Source organism: Crassostrea angulata, chromosome 2 (genome assembly GCF_025612915.1).
Source record: "Crassostrea angulata isolate pt1a10 chromosome 2, ASM2561291v2, whole genome shotgun sequence".
Taxonomy (NCBI): Eukaryota; Metazoa; Mollusca; class Bivalvia; order Ostreida; family Ostreidae; genus Magallana; species Magallana angulata.
The window spans coordinates 68,871,204-68,892,648 of record NC_069112.1 but is presented as its reverse complement, the minus strand read 5'-3'; the positions used below and the strand labels follow the sequence as shown (position 1 = coordinate 68,892,648).

The 21,445-nt window shown below is 33.2% G+C and overlaps 2 protein-coding genes across 2 annotated transcripts; one reads left to right on the top strand and one right to left on the bottom strand.

Moving 5' to 3' along the window:
• Nucleotides 1-6,968: 6,968 nt before the first annotated feature.
• On the bottom strand, nt 6,969-9,927 carry LOC128173557 (uncharacterized). The gene is made up of 8 exons (XM_052839263.1): nt 9,913-9,927; nt 9,194-9,308; nt 8,809-8,906; nt 8,352-8,426; nt 8,005-8,124; nt 7,583-7,717; nt 7,227-7,410; nt 6,969-7,076 (listed from the first exon to the last, which is right to left on the bottom strand). The coding sequence occupies exons 1-8, from the start codon at nt 9,925-9,927 to the stop codon at nt 7,054-7,056; spliced, it is 765 nt and encodes a 254-aa protein (XP_052695223.1). The 3' UTR covers nt 6,969-7,053.
• A 284-nt stretch (nt 9,928-10,211) lies between these two features.
• On the top strand, nt 10,212-19,748 carry LOC128174781 (uncharacterized). The gene is made up of 14 exons (XM_052840241.1): nt 10,212-10,598; nt 11,225-11,350; nt 11,589-11,686; nt 12,736-12,865; nt 13,760-13,889; nt 14,113-14,230; nt 14,322-14,469; nt 14,770-14,942; nt 15,405-15,597; nt 15,884-15,961; nt 16,559-16,702; nt 16,910-17,106; nt 18,183-18,471; nt 18,923-19,748. The coding sequence occupies exons 1-14, from the start codon at nt 10,212-10,214 to the stop codon at nt 19,247-19,249; spliced, it is 2,538 nt and encodes an 845-aa protein (XP_052696201.1). The 3' UTR covers nt 19,250-19,748.
• The last annotated feature ends 1,697 nt before the right edge of the window (nt 19,749-21,445 follow it).

Genomic DNA, 21,445 nt, shown 5'->3' with positions numbered 1-21,445 from the left:
GTTGCACGATCTGGTAGTTCATATCCATGTAAGTAAATGTGTGAGGTATTCTTGTAAAAACAAAAAAAGGGGGGGGGGGGGGTGATTATTCAGAGAAATGGCAATATTAGAAAATACAGAATATATAGCGATTTATTTTTAAAGAAATAGTCATGTCAAACAGTAATAGCATTTAAATAATAAATTAACTCTTCAATTAAAAAATAAAAAGAAGGCATTTACAATATCATTTTATTAAATCATAACACAAAAAACCCCAAACATTTTCCCCATTCTAAACATAGTTTTATTTGATATTATTTTAGTAACTGAAGCTTATAACATGGGTGTGGCGGCGCTCACCCTTGTAGCGGTAATGGTTTTGGGTTGCGCACTGCGCGCACTCCTCAGGCACTACAATGTTCAGTGCCGGGCGCCGGTAAGGAGGCGTCCGCGCTCCAAGGAAGAGTGTCGACTGGAGGAGGGGTCCCGGTCCCGGATCTCTCCACACCCGCCCTCAGCGGAGGTGGCCTGAAGGTAAATGATATTTTAATTAAAATTCATTAGATAGTTATATATCTTACTTGATCATACATTATGTAAATATCAGTAGAAATGGTACATGTAATATTTATGGTTATAAAACACAGAATATATGATAGAATATTGTTTTAGATCGAAGAGGTGGAAATGACTACTAAAGAAAGAAGTGGGCAACCAAGCGACGCGGAGGAAACGGACAACTCCCCTCCTAGCGCAAACACGCGCTCCAGGTCCTCATAAAGTTAGTACTCTAAACCATTAATATTACATCTTATAATTTAGTGTCTATGTTAGTTTTGTTGGGGTATTTTTTTCAATTTATTTTTTTTTGGGGGGGGGGCATATAGGACCTTCGCTTAAAATAATTATTCTGATTTTATTTCTGATTTTATTTCATTTGATGCTTTCACTAACTATTATTCTGATTAAATTTTTCAATTTTCTTTTTCAGATGACCAGGGATATGTGTTGTGTTTATTACATTTGAAATAGATCACAACATTTTGAAAAAAAACTTTCTTGTTTTGTTTTCATTTAGGAATATTTAAAGGAAACCTTTAAGTGTAAAAAAAAGGTCATGAGAAATGAGTTGTTAACCTACCGCCTCATCCCCTAGTCTTACCTAAGTACACAGTTAAAAAATTTATTTAAAAAGCCATTAATGGATTCACGGGACTATATGGATTCCGGTGCAGACGGCGTAAACAATTTTGTGTGATATTGTATACCTTTTATTCCAAATTGTTTAACTGACCGTTTTGAATTAGAATCTACGATGAATGAATAGGTAACATTGTATCCGAGTGGATTTATCGCCCATAATAATTTTGATTCAACGGTGATGATAACAATAGAGTTATTTTTATACACCTTTTCAATAGTCATTGCTTAATTGACTCTGAAATGCTTCGATGAATGACTTTGTCTGCTTTGATCTTCGATCCATTGAATATGATATTCGATACACATTTGAATGTCAAAAGTTTTGAGGGGGTTTGAACAATAGGTTATTTTTATACACCTTTTCAATAGTCATTGCTTGATTGACTCTGAAATGCTTCGATGAATGACCTTGTCTGCTTTTATCTTCGATCCATTGAATATGATCTTCGATCCATTGAATATTATTACCTCTTATCTTCGATCTATTGATTAGCATAACAATATGATCTTCGATCCATTGAATATAATTACCTTTGATCTTCGATCCCTTAATTAACATAACAATAGAAATACCCCTATTAAGTAGGTCAAGGTTGATTTCCATTGTTCTCGAGAACAATATCTCTATTGTTTTTACCCCCTTCACAGACACCTATACTACTTTTGGTTAACATTGAGAGGGCTCTATAGTCGTAATATTTTAAGACTATATGTATCTCCTTTAGATCCACAACTCTACAACGATATAGGAGATTTAAAAACAAATAAAAGCTTAAATCTTCGAATTCTCTTAACATATAGTTTATGGCTTTTAAATGTTATTGATATTTTGATTTTCAGAAATTTAAAACTTGAATTATTCTCCTTTGCCTTTGCAATCTTTCATTACAAATGACATTTTGTTAAAAAAAAAAATTAACACTTAAAGAGCCTATACTTTGATTTACGGTAAAAAGGTATCAATTTGCATATCCTTCTGGCATTTGAGCTCCTATTTTATGTTATAGCTTCTTTAGACGCCGCAATATTTCTCTTCTAAATGGCAAACGAGTGAAACATTAAGCCAGTTACTTTACAATTAATAAAGAAAGCAAAATAAGAGACCAACAAGCCTTGACAAACACCTGAGTACCATAGCCCTTAAATACACTTGTCAGGGAGCTCGGAGTTTGCAATTTATTTAAGCTTCATTTTTTTGGTCCAAACCCTAATCTAAGACTCCTCTAATTGTTAACTCCCAAATCAATTTTTTGATGTTGGCAAGGGGGGACCTACAGTTGGAGAAATGTCAGATAATCTATCCAGTGTCCCAAAATTTCAAAATTTTGGTAGAGGGCTTCATTAACATCATGACCATACATTAAATTTTTATTTTAAAAAATTTGGAAAATAAAATAATGAGACTGAGATTTAATTTTTTTTTTTAATTTTTTTTGAAAATTATTGATACAGAATTGATACATTGGGCCAGAGACGAGGGCAATAACTTCAAGGTACTCCGCAACAGGAAAGACGACAAAGTTATAGTTCTCAGGCCTGGTCGATGAGGATACAGAATCCCACATCATAAGCACCTTTAAGGAGGATTTGAAGAACAGACTGCTGCCTGGATCCAGTTATAAACTGCTGTCAACAATATATAATCAGTACGGATACGAGCTAAAAACAGATTCAATTGTAAGTATATGTATTGAGTATAGCTATGCAATTCTATTTCTTTTAAATGTTTAACTTTAAGATACATTGATAAATAATTTATATTATTTTCCAATTTCTTATTCAATGTTTTGAAACAAGACTCCACATGGAAAACAATATCAGCTTTACAAGAACAATAAATCTGTAAGCCAATGCCGACTAGTGATAACCCGATGTGATGTTTTGATATTTTAACAATAAAATGCTTTGTTTGTTGATTCATACGGGATATGAAGATGGCAACATTGCACAAGAAATACATAACCAGCGTTAGCGGGTTATGTAATTTTTTCCTGCAATGATTACTACCTTCAAAACCCGCATGGATCATCAAAAAAAAGAATTTTATTGTTTATATTACCATCTTTTAACTTATTAATAAATTGATTATGAAAAGTTAGTAAATTCTCTAAATCACTGTTGATGTCATATGTACTTTAGCTTAAAGAAACAGCCAAATTGTCTCCTGCATGACTTTGAGTCTGACATCATTATCATTAAAATCGTATGACATTACATATATTGTGTTTCTTAAGTTTTAATACTCTATATAGAAAAAATCAATTGTGTAACATGATTTATTTATACTCTATATAGTATTGACTGTACTATTACTTGTAAGATTTCTTGTTAAACCATTCAGATTTCAACAACACAGAGCATTTATCATCTTGTTTTTACGAAGGAGTAGGTTCACTTGTCATTTATATAGAATGGTCCCAGGAGCTAATTTACGCACAGATGGGTGTGACTATTACAAACATTTTATATAATTAAATAGAATATCCTTATGATTGGGTGCAGCCTTCTGAGAGGGCGAATCTCCGATAAGCATTTAGTATAAATATATAGAGAAAGACAGGGGAATGTATCTTAAGAGACAACATTCTGCATACAGAGCCGAAAGAGAACATAATGCAACTCCGCACCTAGACACGGTGCAACATGCCTCAGACTAGCCCTACCACCGAGGCGGAAAGAGAAACATATAGACTGCTTCATGCTGGAAAAAGATGCGACATGTTTTATGCAGCATACCATATACACAAGCTGCTGGGCCCAAACTGCCAAACAAACCTACAATTTGACTTCCAAAGGGAAAAACAGACGGGCGTCTGCTGGAAAGAGACCCTAAAATGTATATACTGCAACCTCCACTCGGAGAGCACCAAACTATACGAGGAGACAGAGTCAGAGACCCGTGGGGCTAAGACAGCAAAACAAACATCGGACTGTGGGTTGCACTTATGGACAACTCAATAATGGGGACCACACCACAAGAAATCTTCATGGCCCTAAACTGTCCTGCCCTGTCATAGACAGGCTTGCATTACACGGCTACCAAGGTGTAACCCCAGATTGTCAACATGGTGAGGGAGGACCTGCAGAGAGAAAGAGCTCACCTTAAAGACGTTCTCAAGAGCCATGGATTCCCTCGCCAAACACCCATTCAGGAAGAAGGGGACGGGAGGTATAATAACCCGCTGTACTGGTCGCGGGACAGAACACCATTCAAGTCAGCAACTCTGAAAATGTGACGCCTGGAAAGAAAATCATAGGCATAGCACTGGCGTCGGAAGCAAATTGAAAGGGGGGGGGGGGGGGTAGACTGATCCTCAGAAATATTGGGAAAAAACACCTAATTCCCAAAGTCATGAAAATCCTAATCCGTGGGGGAAGGGGGGGGGGGGGGAAGAAACAAAAAAAAAATCTGTCCAGCCATAACATTTCTTTTTTCCAAATCATGAAAATTCCGACGCCTATGCATAGCACTCAAGAACAAGCTGTGTCACAACAGAGTAATAGGAAGGACATGTCCAGACCATCCTGGGAAATGCACCGCCACCCTAATGATTGATGAGCCCATCAGCAGAGAATTCCTCAGTGACCCCGAGCCAACATACCTCAGGCATATCACTACCGATGGGGACAGTGCAGCCTCCCGAGGAGTCCAGAAGGTCATGGGTGTACACGGACAGACCGTGGAGGCCCTCCGTGACACCCGTCATTTGGCACAATCACAGAAAAAGGCCATTGATAATGCCAAATTCGGTGAGAGAATGTTCCCAGGAAGAACGTCGACAGACAAGTCAAGAAAAGTTGTCATTTTATTGTAACCATTAAGATTACATGAAATATCCATACAGAAAAACTTTTAATTGTATTTCTAAACCTAATGACTGCATATAAAAGAAGAGCAAACTTTATGTTCATCAATTGTAAATACTAGGATTGCATGAACATTTTAATACAAGGGAACTTAAAAAAAATAGTGTCAAGTTCGTAACATTTATTATTATAAGAACAACTGTTGAAAAAAGTGTTTTTTAAGATAACCCAACTTTGTTTGCCACGCCGCTACCTAAGCATTTACGCCAACATCTCCATGACCTACTTAATGTATAGTTTTACTTCATCACTGTCAAGGCCATTCCGGAACGACAGATAGCGCTAGCTTATCAGACCTCAGTGCGCTTTCAGTTCTGCTTCAGCGTGGATGTGTTATCTTTACAAGAATATTATCGTTATCCTTGACTTTCCCGCGTTTTTAAGTGAGCAAAGGATAACTTTGTAAATTAGTATCATTCCAAAAAAAAACTTTCGTGCATTGAAAACAATTCAAAGCACAATGGAATCTGTTGCCACCGGCATAAACAAAAATGGGTGATGCATTTACTGCATTAGCAGCGGCAAACCCACAACAAAAGGTCACTGACCAGTCTTCTACCTCTATGCGCTCATTTGCGGAAATAGAAGAGGGGAGACATCTGATGAGTATGATGACACAGATGATGTCAAAAGTCTCCTTAATTCAGCTACTGATAAAAACTCGCAGAAAGTAAGGACTTAACAGAGTCATGTAGTGGCTCGGTGCGTGAAGAAATGGATGTTTTATTTGAGGATGGTGATGATGTGGGTCCTGCTGTGGCTGAAAAGTTGACAGATATTACAAATAAGGCTTTTTAAAAGCAACATGATATTGAAAGTGTCAAAAAAAGAAGGAAGTGCATAAAAGGCCTAAAAATTGTGATAAGGCGATGGTTCCTAGAGTGTATAAGGAAATTTGGAGACAAATGATGAAACAAGGTTTCACTAAGAAACGTGATTTGTGCCTAATGAACATTCAGAGTGCGATCGCAAAGAGTACATGCGCCATATAAAGTGTCGCAGATAGTCTCCTCAATGTTGATGGAGAAAAACATGACAGGAAATCAGTAATTGTCTGGTTGCCATCTTTTTGCTTGGACATGCAAATACAGCTATGTCAATGCAAAGAAGAGCGATTATGCTGGTCTGTGTGAAAGTAGCACATCAGTGACTTCTCTTCTCTTTGGAGATGATCTTCCAAAGTCGTTAAAAGAAGCAAGGCAGATGGGGAAATGTCAGTCGATTTGTCCGTCAAAAAACGGGAGACCATACGGGTTTCATCAGAATATTCCAAAAAGAAGATCCACAACAAGAAATTTAATAAAAGATAGACACTAAAGAAAGTAGCTTTGAAGAACCTTATTCTGAGGTAAGGTTGCATGAGAAATTATAATTTTGTTCTGTTGAAGTTTCAGAGTATGTAAAGAAAATAGTATCTAATGCTGAAAACCAGATTCTACAGAGTGGTAGAATTATGATTTCTACATGATATTTATAAGTATTAGTATTTACTTCATAAGTCATACTTTACCGCTAATTAATGATGATTTATCAGCTATTTTTTTCATGTAATTATATTCAAGTATCCATTGCAACATATGTTCAACATATGTTAAACATATGTTGAACATATGTTCTGAAACATATGTTCGCCATAAAAAACGAGCACCATATGTTAAACATATGTTCATAAACATATGTTCATCATATGTTTAACATATGTTAAACATATGTTTTTTATAACCATATGATTACCATATGTTTATAAATATATGTTAAACGTATGTTGAACATATGTTTATTTCATATTTTGTTCATACTTATTTTCAGATATTTCATTATTTTGGGTGATTGCTTATTGGTGTTTATTAGCCTCATAATACTTCTCGTTTAAACACTGATTTTTTGAGAAAGAAAAAAAGCTGAAATCGATGACAATCAATTCTGTATTTATTTGTGTACAATTTAAAATGACATCAATATTCTGATTGATAGACAGCTCAGCTAGTCCATGCTCAAACTTTACTTCTCGGACTGGGTTGCTTCTGAAAGAAAAAGATATGTGTTTAAATTTGAGTTTCATATCAAGATATATAATTGATGGCATCAAAATGTGTAGTTGTAAATTGAGAGATCAGACAAATGTTATTGTATGAATGCAGTTAAAATTAAAGGTACATTATATTTATAATCACCTCGAGCACTCAAAAATCTGCTCCTCCTCTTGCCATCGTTTTCCTCCATTTTCTGACGCCTCTCTGAATTTCCCTGGCTGTCATGAGTGTCATGAAATGCTTTAAAATCTTCCCAAGAAAGGGCACTGGTCGGCATTTGGGCAGCGTCTAGAGTGAATTCTTTTTGGCGATACATGAAAGTTCTCTGAAATTCAAATTAGTTTATGATAAAAGTTCCCCTGCTTGTGGGGGGGGGGGGGGGTAAAAACATCATAAATCTTTTCGTAAAAATAGCAAGCTATTTAAATGTGTTTGATTGCTTCTTATAAGTTACTAATCTTATCACAATTGAATAACAAATAAGAACTATGACATACAATGAGTAGGGCATTGTTCCTCCTTTCTTGGGAACAGACATTTTCCCCTGCCCTGCAGAAAGGCTCAAAGATGGCTCTGCAAAATTCATTAAGATTTAGGCCACGCAGGTCAGTTTTTCTGGTTTTCATTGTCAGCTACAAAGAAAAAAGTTAAGAAAAATGTATCAAATGCTGAATTATTAAATAAAATTTAAAGATTCTTTAATTTAACAATTTTCATTATAATTAAGGGTTTCAAATCTAAAACATAGTCATATATGCAGTCTTTTCAATGTTAGATGAAGGTAGTCCAAAAATGGTTATATATATATATATATATATACATGTATATATCAAATTAAAAAAAAAAACATCAATAGAGTTCATATTGGTCTTCCACAAAATGGCTGAATACCATATAGTAAATAATATAATTAACTTACACTTCTTTTCAACTGGCTCCTGAATTCAGTAAATTTGACATAGGAGAAGGAGCAGACCTTTCTAAATGCGCTGCTGTCAGTGCCAAACCCCTCATTTGCCAAACATTTCTTCACTTCCGCCTAAAATTGATAAAATTATAGTGTTATAATTGTTCAAGATGAAAGGTTTTCAACAATATGACATGTTCAAATTAAGAATGACAAGTAAGTTAAAAGTGAACTGTTGATATATGTAATTAATCTTACTCTTTCTAAAAATGGAAACATAACAAGGGTAGATTTATACTTTTACAGAAAAAAAACCATCTATATCTATTCTATAATTAATCTATCCTTTTTTTGTTTACCTGAAATTCCTCATCTTTCACCTTTAGCCACAAAGTTTTGGTAAAGAGGTTTCTGAGGAAGTGATGAAGTGTGTCCTGAAAACACCATACATACGATTCTATATTCTATATTGATAAATTAATACATGTATTTAATAATATTTTACTGATTCCACAGTATTATTCATGCTACACCCCCCTCCCCCTTTATTTTGAAGGATTGTTTTTAGTTGAACACACATGCAGTCATATTACTATTTTCACCATTATGGTACCATTTTAAAATAAATAAAATAAAAGATATTAAACTAATTCTCATCACTTTAAAATTAATTCTGATTGAAACAGAATTAAATTTAATTAAATTTATAATGGTTTAATTTACAAAGAAAAACACTTACCAAATTCATTTAATATACAAAATAATTAACTGAAATTGCCTGTACAATTTTTTCTTTTGTGTGTAGTACTAACTTACTTTGAATGAGCAGGCAGACATCTGGAAAGTCTGGTTTGGTTGCTTCATCAACGATTTCAGCTCCTCAACCTCTGCGCGCAGGTTTCTTAACTCTTTCACTGTAAAAGTTACCAAAAAAATATCATGTTATTTAACAAAATGGTAAAATATGTAAATAGCTGATAAGGAAATTTTAAAATGTATATCTGATTTCTCAGTTGTTAAAGAAAATGAAAGGAATAATTTATAATTCAAATAAATAAACCCCCCCCCCCACTTCAATTTTTGAAGAAAATAATGCTGGAGTGCTGGATAATAACTTCAAAATTTAAACTTCATAAACAGACAATAGATTAAAAATTTTTGTCCAACTGGTTCCAAAAATTCTGCTAATACAGAAACTTACAAATTTCCTTGATATCTGAAGGGTTAACCTGGGCGTGGTTGTCATAATTTGGCACCACATCTGCAAACAGGTCTTGGGAAACCTGACTGTCCAGTATGGTATCTTGACTAGACTCCTATAATTAGATTCATTTTGAAGTGAGTTATGCTCTATATATTATGAATAAAAAAATAATTACTCCATGTAACAGAATGTAAACATTAATTATCAGCTATAGCTTAAATAACACATATCTTATAAAATTATAAAACAAACGACAAATCAATACAAGTTATTTATAAATTTAGACATTTGTTTGTTAGTTTGTGTGTGTGTTTTTTGTTTTGCTTCTTTTTCTTTTTTTTTTTTTCTTTTTTTTTACATAAATGTCGTTTTTTACCCCCCCCCCCAATTCGTCTTAAAAAAAAAAAGAATCCTATATGCTACATATATCACATGGATTTGTTTTTACAAACTACAGCATAGATCTGCATGTGAAAAATATGAGTATAAGACAATATTTTACATTGATATTATAATAAAGATTAATTAATGAGAAAAATTGTGTGACTAATGTTATACAAACAAAGTGAGGAAAAATTGTATAAAATATGTAGTATTAAGTTTGCAATATTTCATTCACTAAAATAGATTGTGCATTTTAAAAAACATTTCCTAGTAAAATTACTCAAAATACCCACAACCATTTTATAAATGTTAAAAAAATATATAAAACTTACTTCGATAATATCCATTTGAGATCCTGGGTTAAATCGTATGGACACCGCAATTCATTCGTCTGCAGACTATGGGAACCGAAAGTACATCGGAAGCGGCTATGCGGATTAACCGAGACTTAATTCAAGTGATTTATACATTTAAAATGTTGTAATAAAAAAGCCCTTAGAAAATATACAACATAACTACTCAATTGAAATTCTAAACAGATATCGAGCATCTAAATTGACCGTCTGAACGAGTTTTCCCTGTGCCATTTTCGAATCTCCGTTCGGTTCTCAATGTTTATATTGACGACAAAATGGCGGCAAATTCGGCAAGTGCGTATACCAGGCGATGCGACATGTGTAATTATTCTACTAATCGCCTCGGTAATTACATCAGGCATACACAGTCGGATGCGCATCTCAACCTTGTGCATTTTCATGCAAATGAAGATTTACAGGCACCTCTGGATTGCTGTAGCGGTGAGCTAGAGGAGACAGAGGAAGGCGACACCGATACTAGGCAGGCAGGATTTAGCGATACCCCTGTCGATGTAGAATTCACGCAGCCACCGTTACACCATAACGATTCTGACCACAACGAGAATCATCAACATCAGCGACAGCAAGGAGACTGGTTTCCGTTTTCCTCAAGAGCTGACTTTTACCTCTACGTGCTGGTGAATTCCACAACGCATCCAGTCGTAAGAAAATAAAATAAGTTGTATAAATCTTAATAAGCAAAATTCTAATCGAAAAATTGCTCTTTTGAGAAATATGGCTCAATGCAGGTTATCACAAATCAAAAATTCTATACATTTTTCATTTTTCATCATAATAAACAACACTTAACAGAACAGAGATTGACATATCTAAAGATGTCTCACTCAGCATACATCTATTGTTACAAATCAGCTTTCTATCTTTTCTAACACTGTACGGCATGGCTATTTTGGGAATTTTTTTCAAGAAATGGGGGGGGGGGAAGCAGTCAATATTAAATTACATGCAATGCCTGGTGGGGAGGGGGGGGGTCTCAAAACAATTTCATGCGGATCTAGAAAAGTTTTCCATATGGGGTGGAGGGGGTCCAGGGATATTTTATATTTTCCTTTCTTCGACAACCTCACTATATACCAACACATTTAAGAAATTTTAAGAATTCAATTTATTTCTTTTCTTTTATGATTGAAAAATAAAGAAATTAAATTTTACAAAACCATAGCAATATAATTTAATTCTGGCTGTAACGCGGTATTTAGTTGGATGAAATACTTTAGTTATATAGTTTAGGAAAATAATATTTATGAATGTTTTTTTTTTCTTAAAGAGTGATGCAGTGGTAAAATTTGTGATATTCATTCTGAAGCAGTGTGGAGTAGATGGAATTCCTTCATTTGCTTCAATCAAAAGAAAAAGTTTTGGCTCATTTGACTGGAATGATTTTCTTATGCAGGTAAGAGTATGACTGTCTTAACTATCAGGTATATGTTTAATCAAAATGTTTAAATTGTTTATACCTAAAAATTATAATTAATGTTTATGATGAACAAGTCTCTATAAGCAAATTTAAGCCACAAATTTTAATGTCCGTCCATTATGAATAAATAGCATTAGAAGTATTTATTTTTACATTTTATATGATGAAAAGGCGATTTTCTTTGAATTTTGATGCATTATAATACTTTTAATAGGGTAACGATAATGATGGCACACCCATGTGGGCTGTTCGGCCATCTGCAGTAGCACAGCTATCTGTTGCCCACCCTGATGTTTCAAGATCATTTATAAGGCATGTATACATACAAAATGTATTTTCCAAAATAAATGTCAACTTAACGTTATTAATTCTAAATAAAAAATTATATTAGACTTAATTGCTTTTTAATCTTGGTTTTACTCAAATCTCAAAATTTGTAATCTTGGGTTTACTCAAATCTAAATGAATAAAACCCTTTTTTCTAAAAACAGAATGTACACTTTACTGAAATAAATTATTTTCACTATATCCCGGTCATATCAAATCATAAGATTTGCATTAGTTTTTCATTGTAATATGATTTTTTAGGCATCCTAGAGTAGGTTCACAAGGTGAATGCAGTCACCCAGCATTTGCAGAAAAGTGGTTGAATGACATAGAATTCTTTTCTGCTACGAAAGACAACAACACCTATTACAAGGACCAACTTTGTACCTTCGCTTTCAATGGTTGTCAGCAAACAGGAAGAATAGTAACATTCGTTGAGAACATGAAGGTATCATTTACTGTGTATTTTTCCTTTTATGAATGATTGATGTTAAAGTATTCAATTGTAAAATTGTTACATTTTTCCTGCATGTAATAATATGTATTTGGACTGCTGAATTAAGGAATTAATTAAGTCTCTTTATGTGAAAAATTATATAGTATGCAAAGTTAATTCCCATATTAACAAGTAAAGACATCTTAGCCATTCTAAGCTGAAAGCTCGAGTGGACTAGCTTGTATGATAACCCAAATTTTGGTCAAATGTCAGTCTGTTCATCTTCTATATGTATGCGATTTATCTTAATTGCTTTCATATGGTTTTCCAATAATCTGGCTTTAAATGGATTATTTTTTATGATTTTTCCTACAGGAACAAGTTACAGAGGCAGTTGTTTCAACAGTTCTACATTATTACAGAATCCACCAAACAGTCCGGCTTCTAGTAAAAAGTAATAAAATCTGCCAAATCACAAAATTAATTTTTTTTAAATATTTTCATCTCTTGATGCATCAATAAGCTTATGAATATCTGCTTTACAATTTATTGATTATGCATAAATTTTATTCTGAAAAAAAAATTACTCTTATGGTAGGGCATTCCTGATCACTGATGTCAAGAAGAATGTAAGTCTGGAAAATATGAAACACAGAAGTATTAATGAAGATGAAAGCTTCTACAAAAAAGAGAATGCCAACTCTCTCATTGGGCCCATCAATCATGAGGTTTGATACAGTGTTATTAGGTCACCCATGTCACTCATTGTTAATAATGTTAATGGATACATTGTTTAAAAAGGTTCTTCTCTACTCCCACACATCTGTAGAAAAAAATGGATCCATAATTATGTAAAACAGGAAGCCCTCTACCAAAATTGTAAATATAAAAATTTCCCAGGGGAAAGGTTTTTGATTTTAGGGTGGGGCCAAAATGGTCATATTGTGTTAATAAATGTACATATAAATTATGAATAGGATTTCTTGTGACTTGCGATGGTATTTATGGGTTTTTTTTCCCTCGTCGATTCATATATAATAATTACCGATAATCATTTTTAGCTCACCGAGACGAATTAGTCAACGGGAGCTTATGCTATACCCCCGGCTCGGCGTCCTAAATTTCAGATGCTGCAGGAGGTTAAGGTTTTTGGAGCAGCTGGTCCTAACTTAACCAAATTTGCATGGATGGTGTGTCTTATGATACTGTTGCACTAGACAGGCTTGAATGCTGAATCTGAGCTATGGGTTTTGGATACTGGAAGAGGTTACGGTTTTTGGAGCTGCATGGTTACAGTATTTGTTGCAGTTGCCCTCTGATGATTATATCTTAGTTACTACTGGTCCTAACTTTACCAAACTTGCATGGATGGCGGTCTTATGAAACTGATGCTCCAGACAGGCTTATCATACAATTTTTTAACAGATAATATACGATATTGTGTCAAAACAGTATCCATACATATCCAAGATCGTAAAGTATGATTTTCATTTAATATTATAAAGGTGGTCTCATAAAGGTGATCCTCATAAAGGTGATGCCTCGTCTCGGTGAGCTTAGTAATCTGTGATTACCTATGTTAAATAATGTAATTAATTTGCAATTGATTTTTAATTACCCAGGACTTCACTATGAATTCCAATATTAGGAAGCCAATTGTAACAGTGCCAGTAAATCTTTTCTTTGATGATACATCAACTCACAGATCAAAGAGATGGCTTGCTTTACACTGTGTACAGATGCAGTTGGCAGGTAACATATATTCATTGTTGCAAATTGTTAATGTATATACACATGTACGTTTAAGCAGTATTAGAATCACTGCATTATAATGATAGACTTAACATATTTCTAAAATATATACTTGATATGTAATGCGTATGATTTATTTTACTTAAGTTATTATGTATCATTGAAGATTTAAAGAATAGTATTCTGATAATTTTCTATCTTATATAAATTTTGAATGAAACAGGGATTCCAATGGATGAACGACATAAGGAGAAGAATATACACTTCATTGGTGCTTCAGAGAAAGTAGACATGATGAAACTGGTAGAGATGGCAATATCTGACATCAGGCAATGTAAAAGGTACATTTTTTATGGGATTATGGCAAAATCTTACAACTTTAACAATATTAAATGTCCTAAATCACCAATGCATCAAACTTGATTCTTTCAGGGACGGATTTATTACATTTGATGCAGTTCATCAGAAAGAATGTCTTATAAAATGTCCTCTAGATGTCATCGTAGCAGATTATAACGTGCTGTCATTTTGCTGTAATCACCTTGGTGCATCTGCAATCAAATACTGTCCGCGATGTCATGTAAGGTTAAATACCATCATTTGAAATACAAATCCACATACAAGATAATTATGTAGAAGATGTAAGTGCTTTTTTCAAAAATTGACACCATGAATTTTGCACTCTTGTTGCTGTAAGTGCTTTTGTCATACCATATTGCATGAAGACTGCACTCTTCAATGAATATAAATAACATTTTACTTAGCCTGACAACCAGGAAAGTTTCAAAATAATGCATCATTTGTACATTTAAACTAAAAACATTTATTTACTGTGCAATGTGAGTACAATACATGTTAATCTCTTGCATTGATATTTTAGGCATCGTCTGAAACATTTCACCAGATTCTTCAGCAAAGATTACCGGAGGAAACCAAAAGAACCGTCAACAGAATTGACCTGAGGTCAAAAGAGGTGGACAAAATTAAGCTTCGTAAACAAACGGGTGTCAAGGAACATTTTAACTGTTTGTGGGATGTGATTGATCCACATAGGTATATAAACATAATGTATTGGTCAAAATATTTATAAAAAAACATATTTTTTACAAGATGCAATTTTATTACTAATTAAAAAAGAATATGAACAATTCATAAGAACACAAGAAATAAAATTAATACTGTATACTGTGAAATATTCGCCCCCGTTTTATTTTCGCCCCTTTCATCCTCGTCAATAGGGCTAATTTAAGACTGGACAAATTCCATATTGCAAATAATATTTATGTTAACACAACTGCATCTGGGCGAAATCAAGACGGAGCAAAACCATTTGCAATTGTTAAAGGGCGAAAATAACACGGAGCGAAAATAGGCCTGTATACAGTAGGCAACAAAGGCTATACACAATTATATAACCAACATAATGTAGTTCTTTTATCCAATCAACTGTTACTTGCTCAAACATCTCTTAGTTTTTGCTTTGTTGCAACGATCATATAATATGCTTCATTTTAGAGACATACCAGTGGGATTGCTACATCTTATTCCCCTTGGATTGGCAAAGCATCTGATTGTCTTTATCATTAGCCAGATGGATAATGAGACATTAAAGAGAATGGGTTGCCATTTGGAAACACTTTTGCCGTCCAAAGGACTAGAGTTTTTCCAGTACATAGAAAGCAGACAAGGGAAAGACTTCAAAAGTTATGTAAGTCCTAATGAAATAAAGCATTATGACCACAGAAGAAAAACAAATGAAGAAAAAATATCTTATTTAATGAACATGCACAACAAAAAAATGAGGATAATTTAGTAACTTTACACGTTATTGAAGCACTTCTATTTATGCACAAATTTTTTTGGAGCAAAAATACAATTACATGTATAGTAGTTTGTGACACACCACTATACATATATAATTAACATTGTGCTCCCAAAATTTTTTACAATACTCATTCCTGCAAGCATATATAACATATTTTTGATTTTTTCAGTTGCAGGTAGCCCCATTCAACCTTTTGTTCGTGGGAGCTGATAAAGTCTTTATAAGGCTTACATGTTGCTTGGCCCAGGTAAATATATGTTCAATTATTATTAAAAATGATTTAAAACTGTTATATTTAATACATTTGCAAAATGATATGACCCCTTATATGAACCTATAGAATAGCAAAAACAAATATGTATGAACTTTTTTCTGAAGTCACACTGAATATCACACACACACACGCCTATCGTTTGACGGTTGCAATTTTGTAAACGTAAAAACATTGTTATATTATTGATTCTGAACATAACTTAAACATAAACATATTAAGTAATATACAGCAATGTTAAAAAATTCACAGGAATATGAACTTGGTTAATACGTGATCAAATCTTTCGAGAAGCCTTCAGGCTTTACATGATTTAATCATGTGACCAACCAAGTTCATACACAGGTGATTTTTTTAAATTGCTGTTTATTTTTTAAATCCTAGTAATCAATATGCAAAATAAAGAGTTAATAAGTAGTGAGACTTGTAAAAAGTTAATCTGAGGAAAACAATGAACAGTTTCATGGAATTTCAAAAAAAAAATAAACACATGTAAATACTTAACCCTCATTTTGAACTGAAAATAAAAAAAATAAATTTATTTAAATGTCATTGACTTGATTTTATTACTAGATACAGAAACAGCTAAATCAGGAAAATATTGATGAGAAGCTCATGAATGAGCTACAGGGAAACATAACAGAATACCATCAGCTGATCACAGAATATTTACCGAACTTTGCCAAAAAAGCCAAGACACATCTCTTGCTTCATGTTGTAAGTTTTGAGCCATATTATATTTCTCAAAAAGATAATTTTAATATTAGTAAGTGTTGAATATGGAAACAGTTTTTGCAGCCCCTGCAATGTTGACAGATGCAAATTTAAGATTTAAGTTGACATGTGCATTTTTGCCTCTGATAATACAATATCATTTTTAAGCATGTTCCCTAATAATTTGAATTTGTAATGTTCATACAACAGATGGATGATATTAAGCGACATGGTCCTCCAACCTCATATGATGAGGATTCATTTGAGAAGAATCACGGAAGAATTCGTGATCAAATTTTTATTCAGAACCAGAAAGCAAGAAGCAGAGACACAGCAGAAAGATATGCTCAACATATTCTCTGCTCTCATATTGTTACTGGTGGATTCTTCAAAGACAGTGAAATCTGGTAAATATTAGTAATTACTCTTTCAGCTGCCATATTCATCATTACATTAGTTATTGCTGATGCAAATTAAGGTATTCAATGTATAATGAAGGGATGTTGAACAATTTTGAATCATTTTAAACCAGTTAAATATGTATTGAAAGATAACAATGAAAGTGAAATGTACCAAATTCACATGACTGACAACATATAAGAAGCCGGTCATTTTGCACTTTAAAATTTTTTTAAAGAGTTATCTCCCCTTGTTGAAAAAAGAAAACTTTAACTTCGTCAAAATACCTGCGGTAAATGATTTATTTGATTTCAGATTTTAATAAAGAGAAAGTTTATGCATGTATTAACCAAGAGAGTTTTACAAATTTTAAGCTACTTTTTACAATATCTTATTAAAACATACGTTGCCCATAGACTTCAATACAAAATTCAAGGTGTAATTAGTTGGACCATAATTAATATTTTCAAAATTCCTTTGGTGGAGTATTTTTATTTGATAACACCTTCAAAATGATATCATGATAAAGAAAATCGGACCATTAATTTATTAGGTACAAAATGTGGTCGTTATACATCGAATACCTTAAACACAATCGTACTATCTGGTATACTTACTGATATTTACATTCCGCATATTTTGCACATAAAGTGTGTGGAACGCAGAAGGGGTACTCCAAGGTTAAATGAGTTTTATTATGGCGTGACAATCTCTGAATGCTAATAAAAATCACAAGAGTAAATTAAAATTCACGCATGAAGCTTTTGAAAGACTCTTCTTTTAATTTGAACTTGACTTATTCTTGTTTGCTCCTTGGGGACCTTAGGGTCGCAATTTGAGATAACCATTAGGTAATACAGTAATTTCAGTATTGCAGACAAAGCAAGAAGGGAAAAAATGTAAATTTAAATACATGTATTACAAGCAAACCAATTTTCACAATGTGCTAACATGCATTACTCCAGATGTATGCACACACCACAGCAGTTTTAAGACAAAATAATTTAATTCTGTTTGTAAAGAGCCTTTGATTGCCTAAAATCATTTAAATGATGATTCAATGCGTAAAATTGATATGTTGCAGGACGCAAGCTTCAGATAACATTTGCCAAGCTGGATGTAATCCCGCTGTGATGTCTTTTCTTGGCATCAAACATGGATCCCAGAAAACACCAGGGGAAATTTCGAAGCTTGAAAGACATCCAAATGGTCATGTGAAGAAAAATCCAGTAACTGATGATTCTTTGCTAATGATGTCTGTAGGGCTTAGTGAAAATACATGTACCAGCTTTTCCAAGGGTCAATGTGTCACCAGTCAATCATTGGACCTTATCAACAGTGGAGATTGGGTAGAATACACAAACAGCAGTGGTGTAAGTACTGAGGTCATATGTCATAAAATGCACATTTAATAAAATTCACCAACCAAGCAGAATAAAAAAAAAATTATTCATCTGGTACAAGAAAGTGCATAATGTGATTTCCTTTGTATATCTTCAGGTATATTACCGTAAATCCAGGGTGTTTTTTCTGTGTGTCACAAAAGTCACAAAATTTGCTAAAATTGGAAAAGTGTGTAACTATTTAAAATTTGCATCAATCATTGTTTGCTATTTGAAATCTTCCTGTAGCAATCAATACGGGTAATATTTCTGTGTGTTGCATAATTTGCAATCTAAAAAAGACTGCAGAAAAAGTGAAAACTGGATATGCAGTATTTGCCATTGATGTTATGCTAATGATGGGCATATATGACATATCGAGGATGCAATCTCTTGTGTACATATCTATTTCTACAATAAATTGTGTTTATTTTCTTTTTAGGAGTCATGCTATGGTGTATTCAAGGGTGCAGTAGAAATTGATGGAGTGTTCACATTTGCAAGGGTTCAGAAATCTCAAGACTTGAGAGAGGAAGACAGTTCCCTTGGCTGTGCATTGCATCTTTTGACCACTGCATACGAATATATACCGGCCAAAAATATTAAAACACCCTGTCCTTTTATTCATGATTGTTTCAAAGGGAATTGCAGAGTCTCCTTCTCACTTACCAAACAAAGAGTGGAGCAGCAGAATGTGTCAAAGAGAAAACTAATCATCCTTCACAATGTACACCATAAGATTTATATGTTAAACAAATTTCATTTGTAATTCTTTATTACACTCTGTTTTAAGATATCATTGATTCACACTTTGCTTAATATACTGTACTGTACTGTGTAATATACGGTACTGAATATGTATAAATACCTCAGGGTTCAAACGATGTTCATTCAAAAGTATAAAAATTTCCAAGATTTCTCCTTTAAAATGCTTCATCCAGCTTATCAGGTTTGTTTATATGACTAAAAATTATGATATCTACAAGAATTTTGTATTGTAAGAGAACCGAATGATTACATTGAAAATTTGTGTGAGGTTTCATGAAAAAAAATAATGCAACATACTGTATTGTATACTACTCATTTTTAAAAAAAAAACATCATTATTACAAATAAATAGACTTGTGACCCTTGCCTGTTTTGTAGTTATTTGTATATGGAACCTCATATTCTAGCAAACTGGTCTCGAGTGAAATAAAGAATTTCATTAGATCGATTAGCATGTGTCAAGACTCGGTATAAAGTTCATGAAACCTTATTCATTCAGCTTTTGATGATTTGTAAAACAGTTTATAACATTATAAGCAAGTGATGGATTCTGAGATACGTTTTTACAAAATTGGTCAATTTCTTACAAAATTGGTCAATTTCTTATTTCAAACCGTGCATTTTCATAATGAAGAGAGTAAAGTAGGCTGTAACCTATTACATTAATATATGAACACAGACACTAACAACTGTTTTGATATCAATGTCTAATTGTAAAAAAAACCACATTGCATATTAAAGTGTCATATTTAAAACATATGTTTAACATATGTTTGATACAAACATATGTTAAAAATATGTTAAAAATATGTTGAACATATGTTACTACAAACATATGTTAAACATATGTTTTGAGTCTGCCATATGATTAACATAGTTTTCAAACATATGTTCAATATATTTTTCAAACATATGTTTAACATACTGTGAAAAATTCATATGTTTAACATATGTTCAACATATGTTACTCGAAACATATGTTGAACATATGTTGCAATTTTACCTGTGTATGAGCTTCAAAGTCCAAAATTGAAGACAGTTCATAACAGTTTATACCTTTAATGGACATATTGTGCGGTGTTTTTTTTACAATGGTGGTTGGATTAAGTTTAAATTATGTGGCTTAATCTGACAGTCCAATATGTCTAATCCATTCACAGGGGAGATAGAGTTTGGAATTTATTCAAATGTTGAATGGTCAGGTTCTGAAACATTTGTGATTAAATTGCTATTCCTTTGTCAAGTCTTTAATATCCAAGAACAATATCACTCCCATTTGGGATTTTGCAAGGTGTTACTTGACAGCTTAATTATGATATGTGTGTATATTTAATTATTAAATTGAAGATGACATCTGTTTAATTCTGTTTACTTTCAACAGATATCACAAGTCCTTGAAACCCCCAACTTTAAACGGAAAGTCTGTTGAGGTAGACATCAAAATATGGGGCGACAGCAAAGCAAACCTTGTGACAAGGCCAGGTACTAACATTTTGTTAGGCTGCTTGAAGGTCGACCACTATAATGGGACTGTGCCATTGTCATTGAGTTCATGTGTGTCCACCACAGTGGAGGTATATTTTAACTTAATTTAAATAATAGAGAGACAATTAAATACATGTACCAATGGCAAAATAAACTGCCTATTCAAGCAGTGTATAGGCAGTTCTTAAGCAGTTTTCAAATTATAGGGCAGTTTTTAGCCAGTTCCAAGCAGTAATGATTTAAGTGGCAGGTCAAAACTGCCTAGGTAAAAGGGTAAGCAGTTATTTTAAGCAGTTTTCTTAGCAGTCTTTGCAGTTAAGCAAATATAGGTTTATACACACCTCACAAGGGACTTGCATTATTCTAGAATTCATTTCCAACAAGTTACAAATCTGGGTCACTGACCACTCAGAATCATGTTCAGATATAACAAAAATGTCAGAGGGTGAATTATTAATTTATTCAACATTTATTTTAATATATTGATATATATTGTACTCATATTCATATATCATTTTCATCATCGTCTATAAACATAGTGAATTACAGATCACTGGAATTGACTACGTTTCCACATTTCATTCATATTCATGATGTTTTACCTTCATTGGTTGAGTTTGGAGTGTGAAAAGTCAAAGGTGTTTGGGTCATATGAGAGTTGCATGACTGGTTGATATTTAAGAAACGACTCTATGCTCGAGGGCTAACTTAT

Bases quoted from the DNA above. Each gene is read 5' to 3' on its own strand.
- LOC128173557 (XM_052839263.1), bottom strand. The intron at 7,411-7,582 runs GTATGTCATAGT...TTTGAATTTCAG, and splicing joins GGAACAATGCCCTACTCATT to AGAACTTTCATGTATCGCCA. The intron at 7,077-7,226 runs GTGATTATAAAT...TTTTTCTTTCAG, and splicing joins CAGATTTTTGAGTGCTCGAG to AAGCAACCCAGTCCGAGAAG.
- LOC128174781 (XM_052840241.1), top strand. From the start codon at position 10,212: ATGGCGGCAAATTCGGCAAGTGCGTATACCAGGCGATGCGACATGTGT. The intron at 12,866-13,759 runs GTTTGATACAGT...TTAATTACCCAG, and splicing joins TTGGGCCCATCAATCATGAG to GACTTCACTATGAATTCCAA. The intron at 14,231-14,321 runs GTACATTTTTTA...TGATTCTTTCAG, and splicing joins GACATCAGGCAATGTAAAAG to GGACGGATTTATTACATTTG.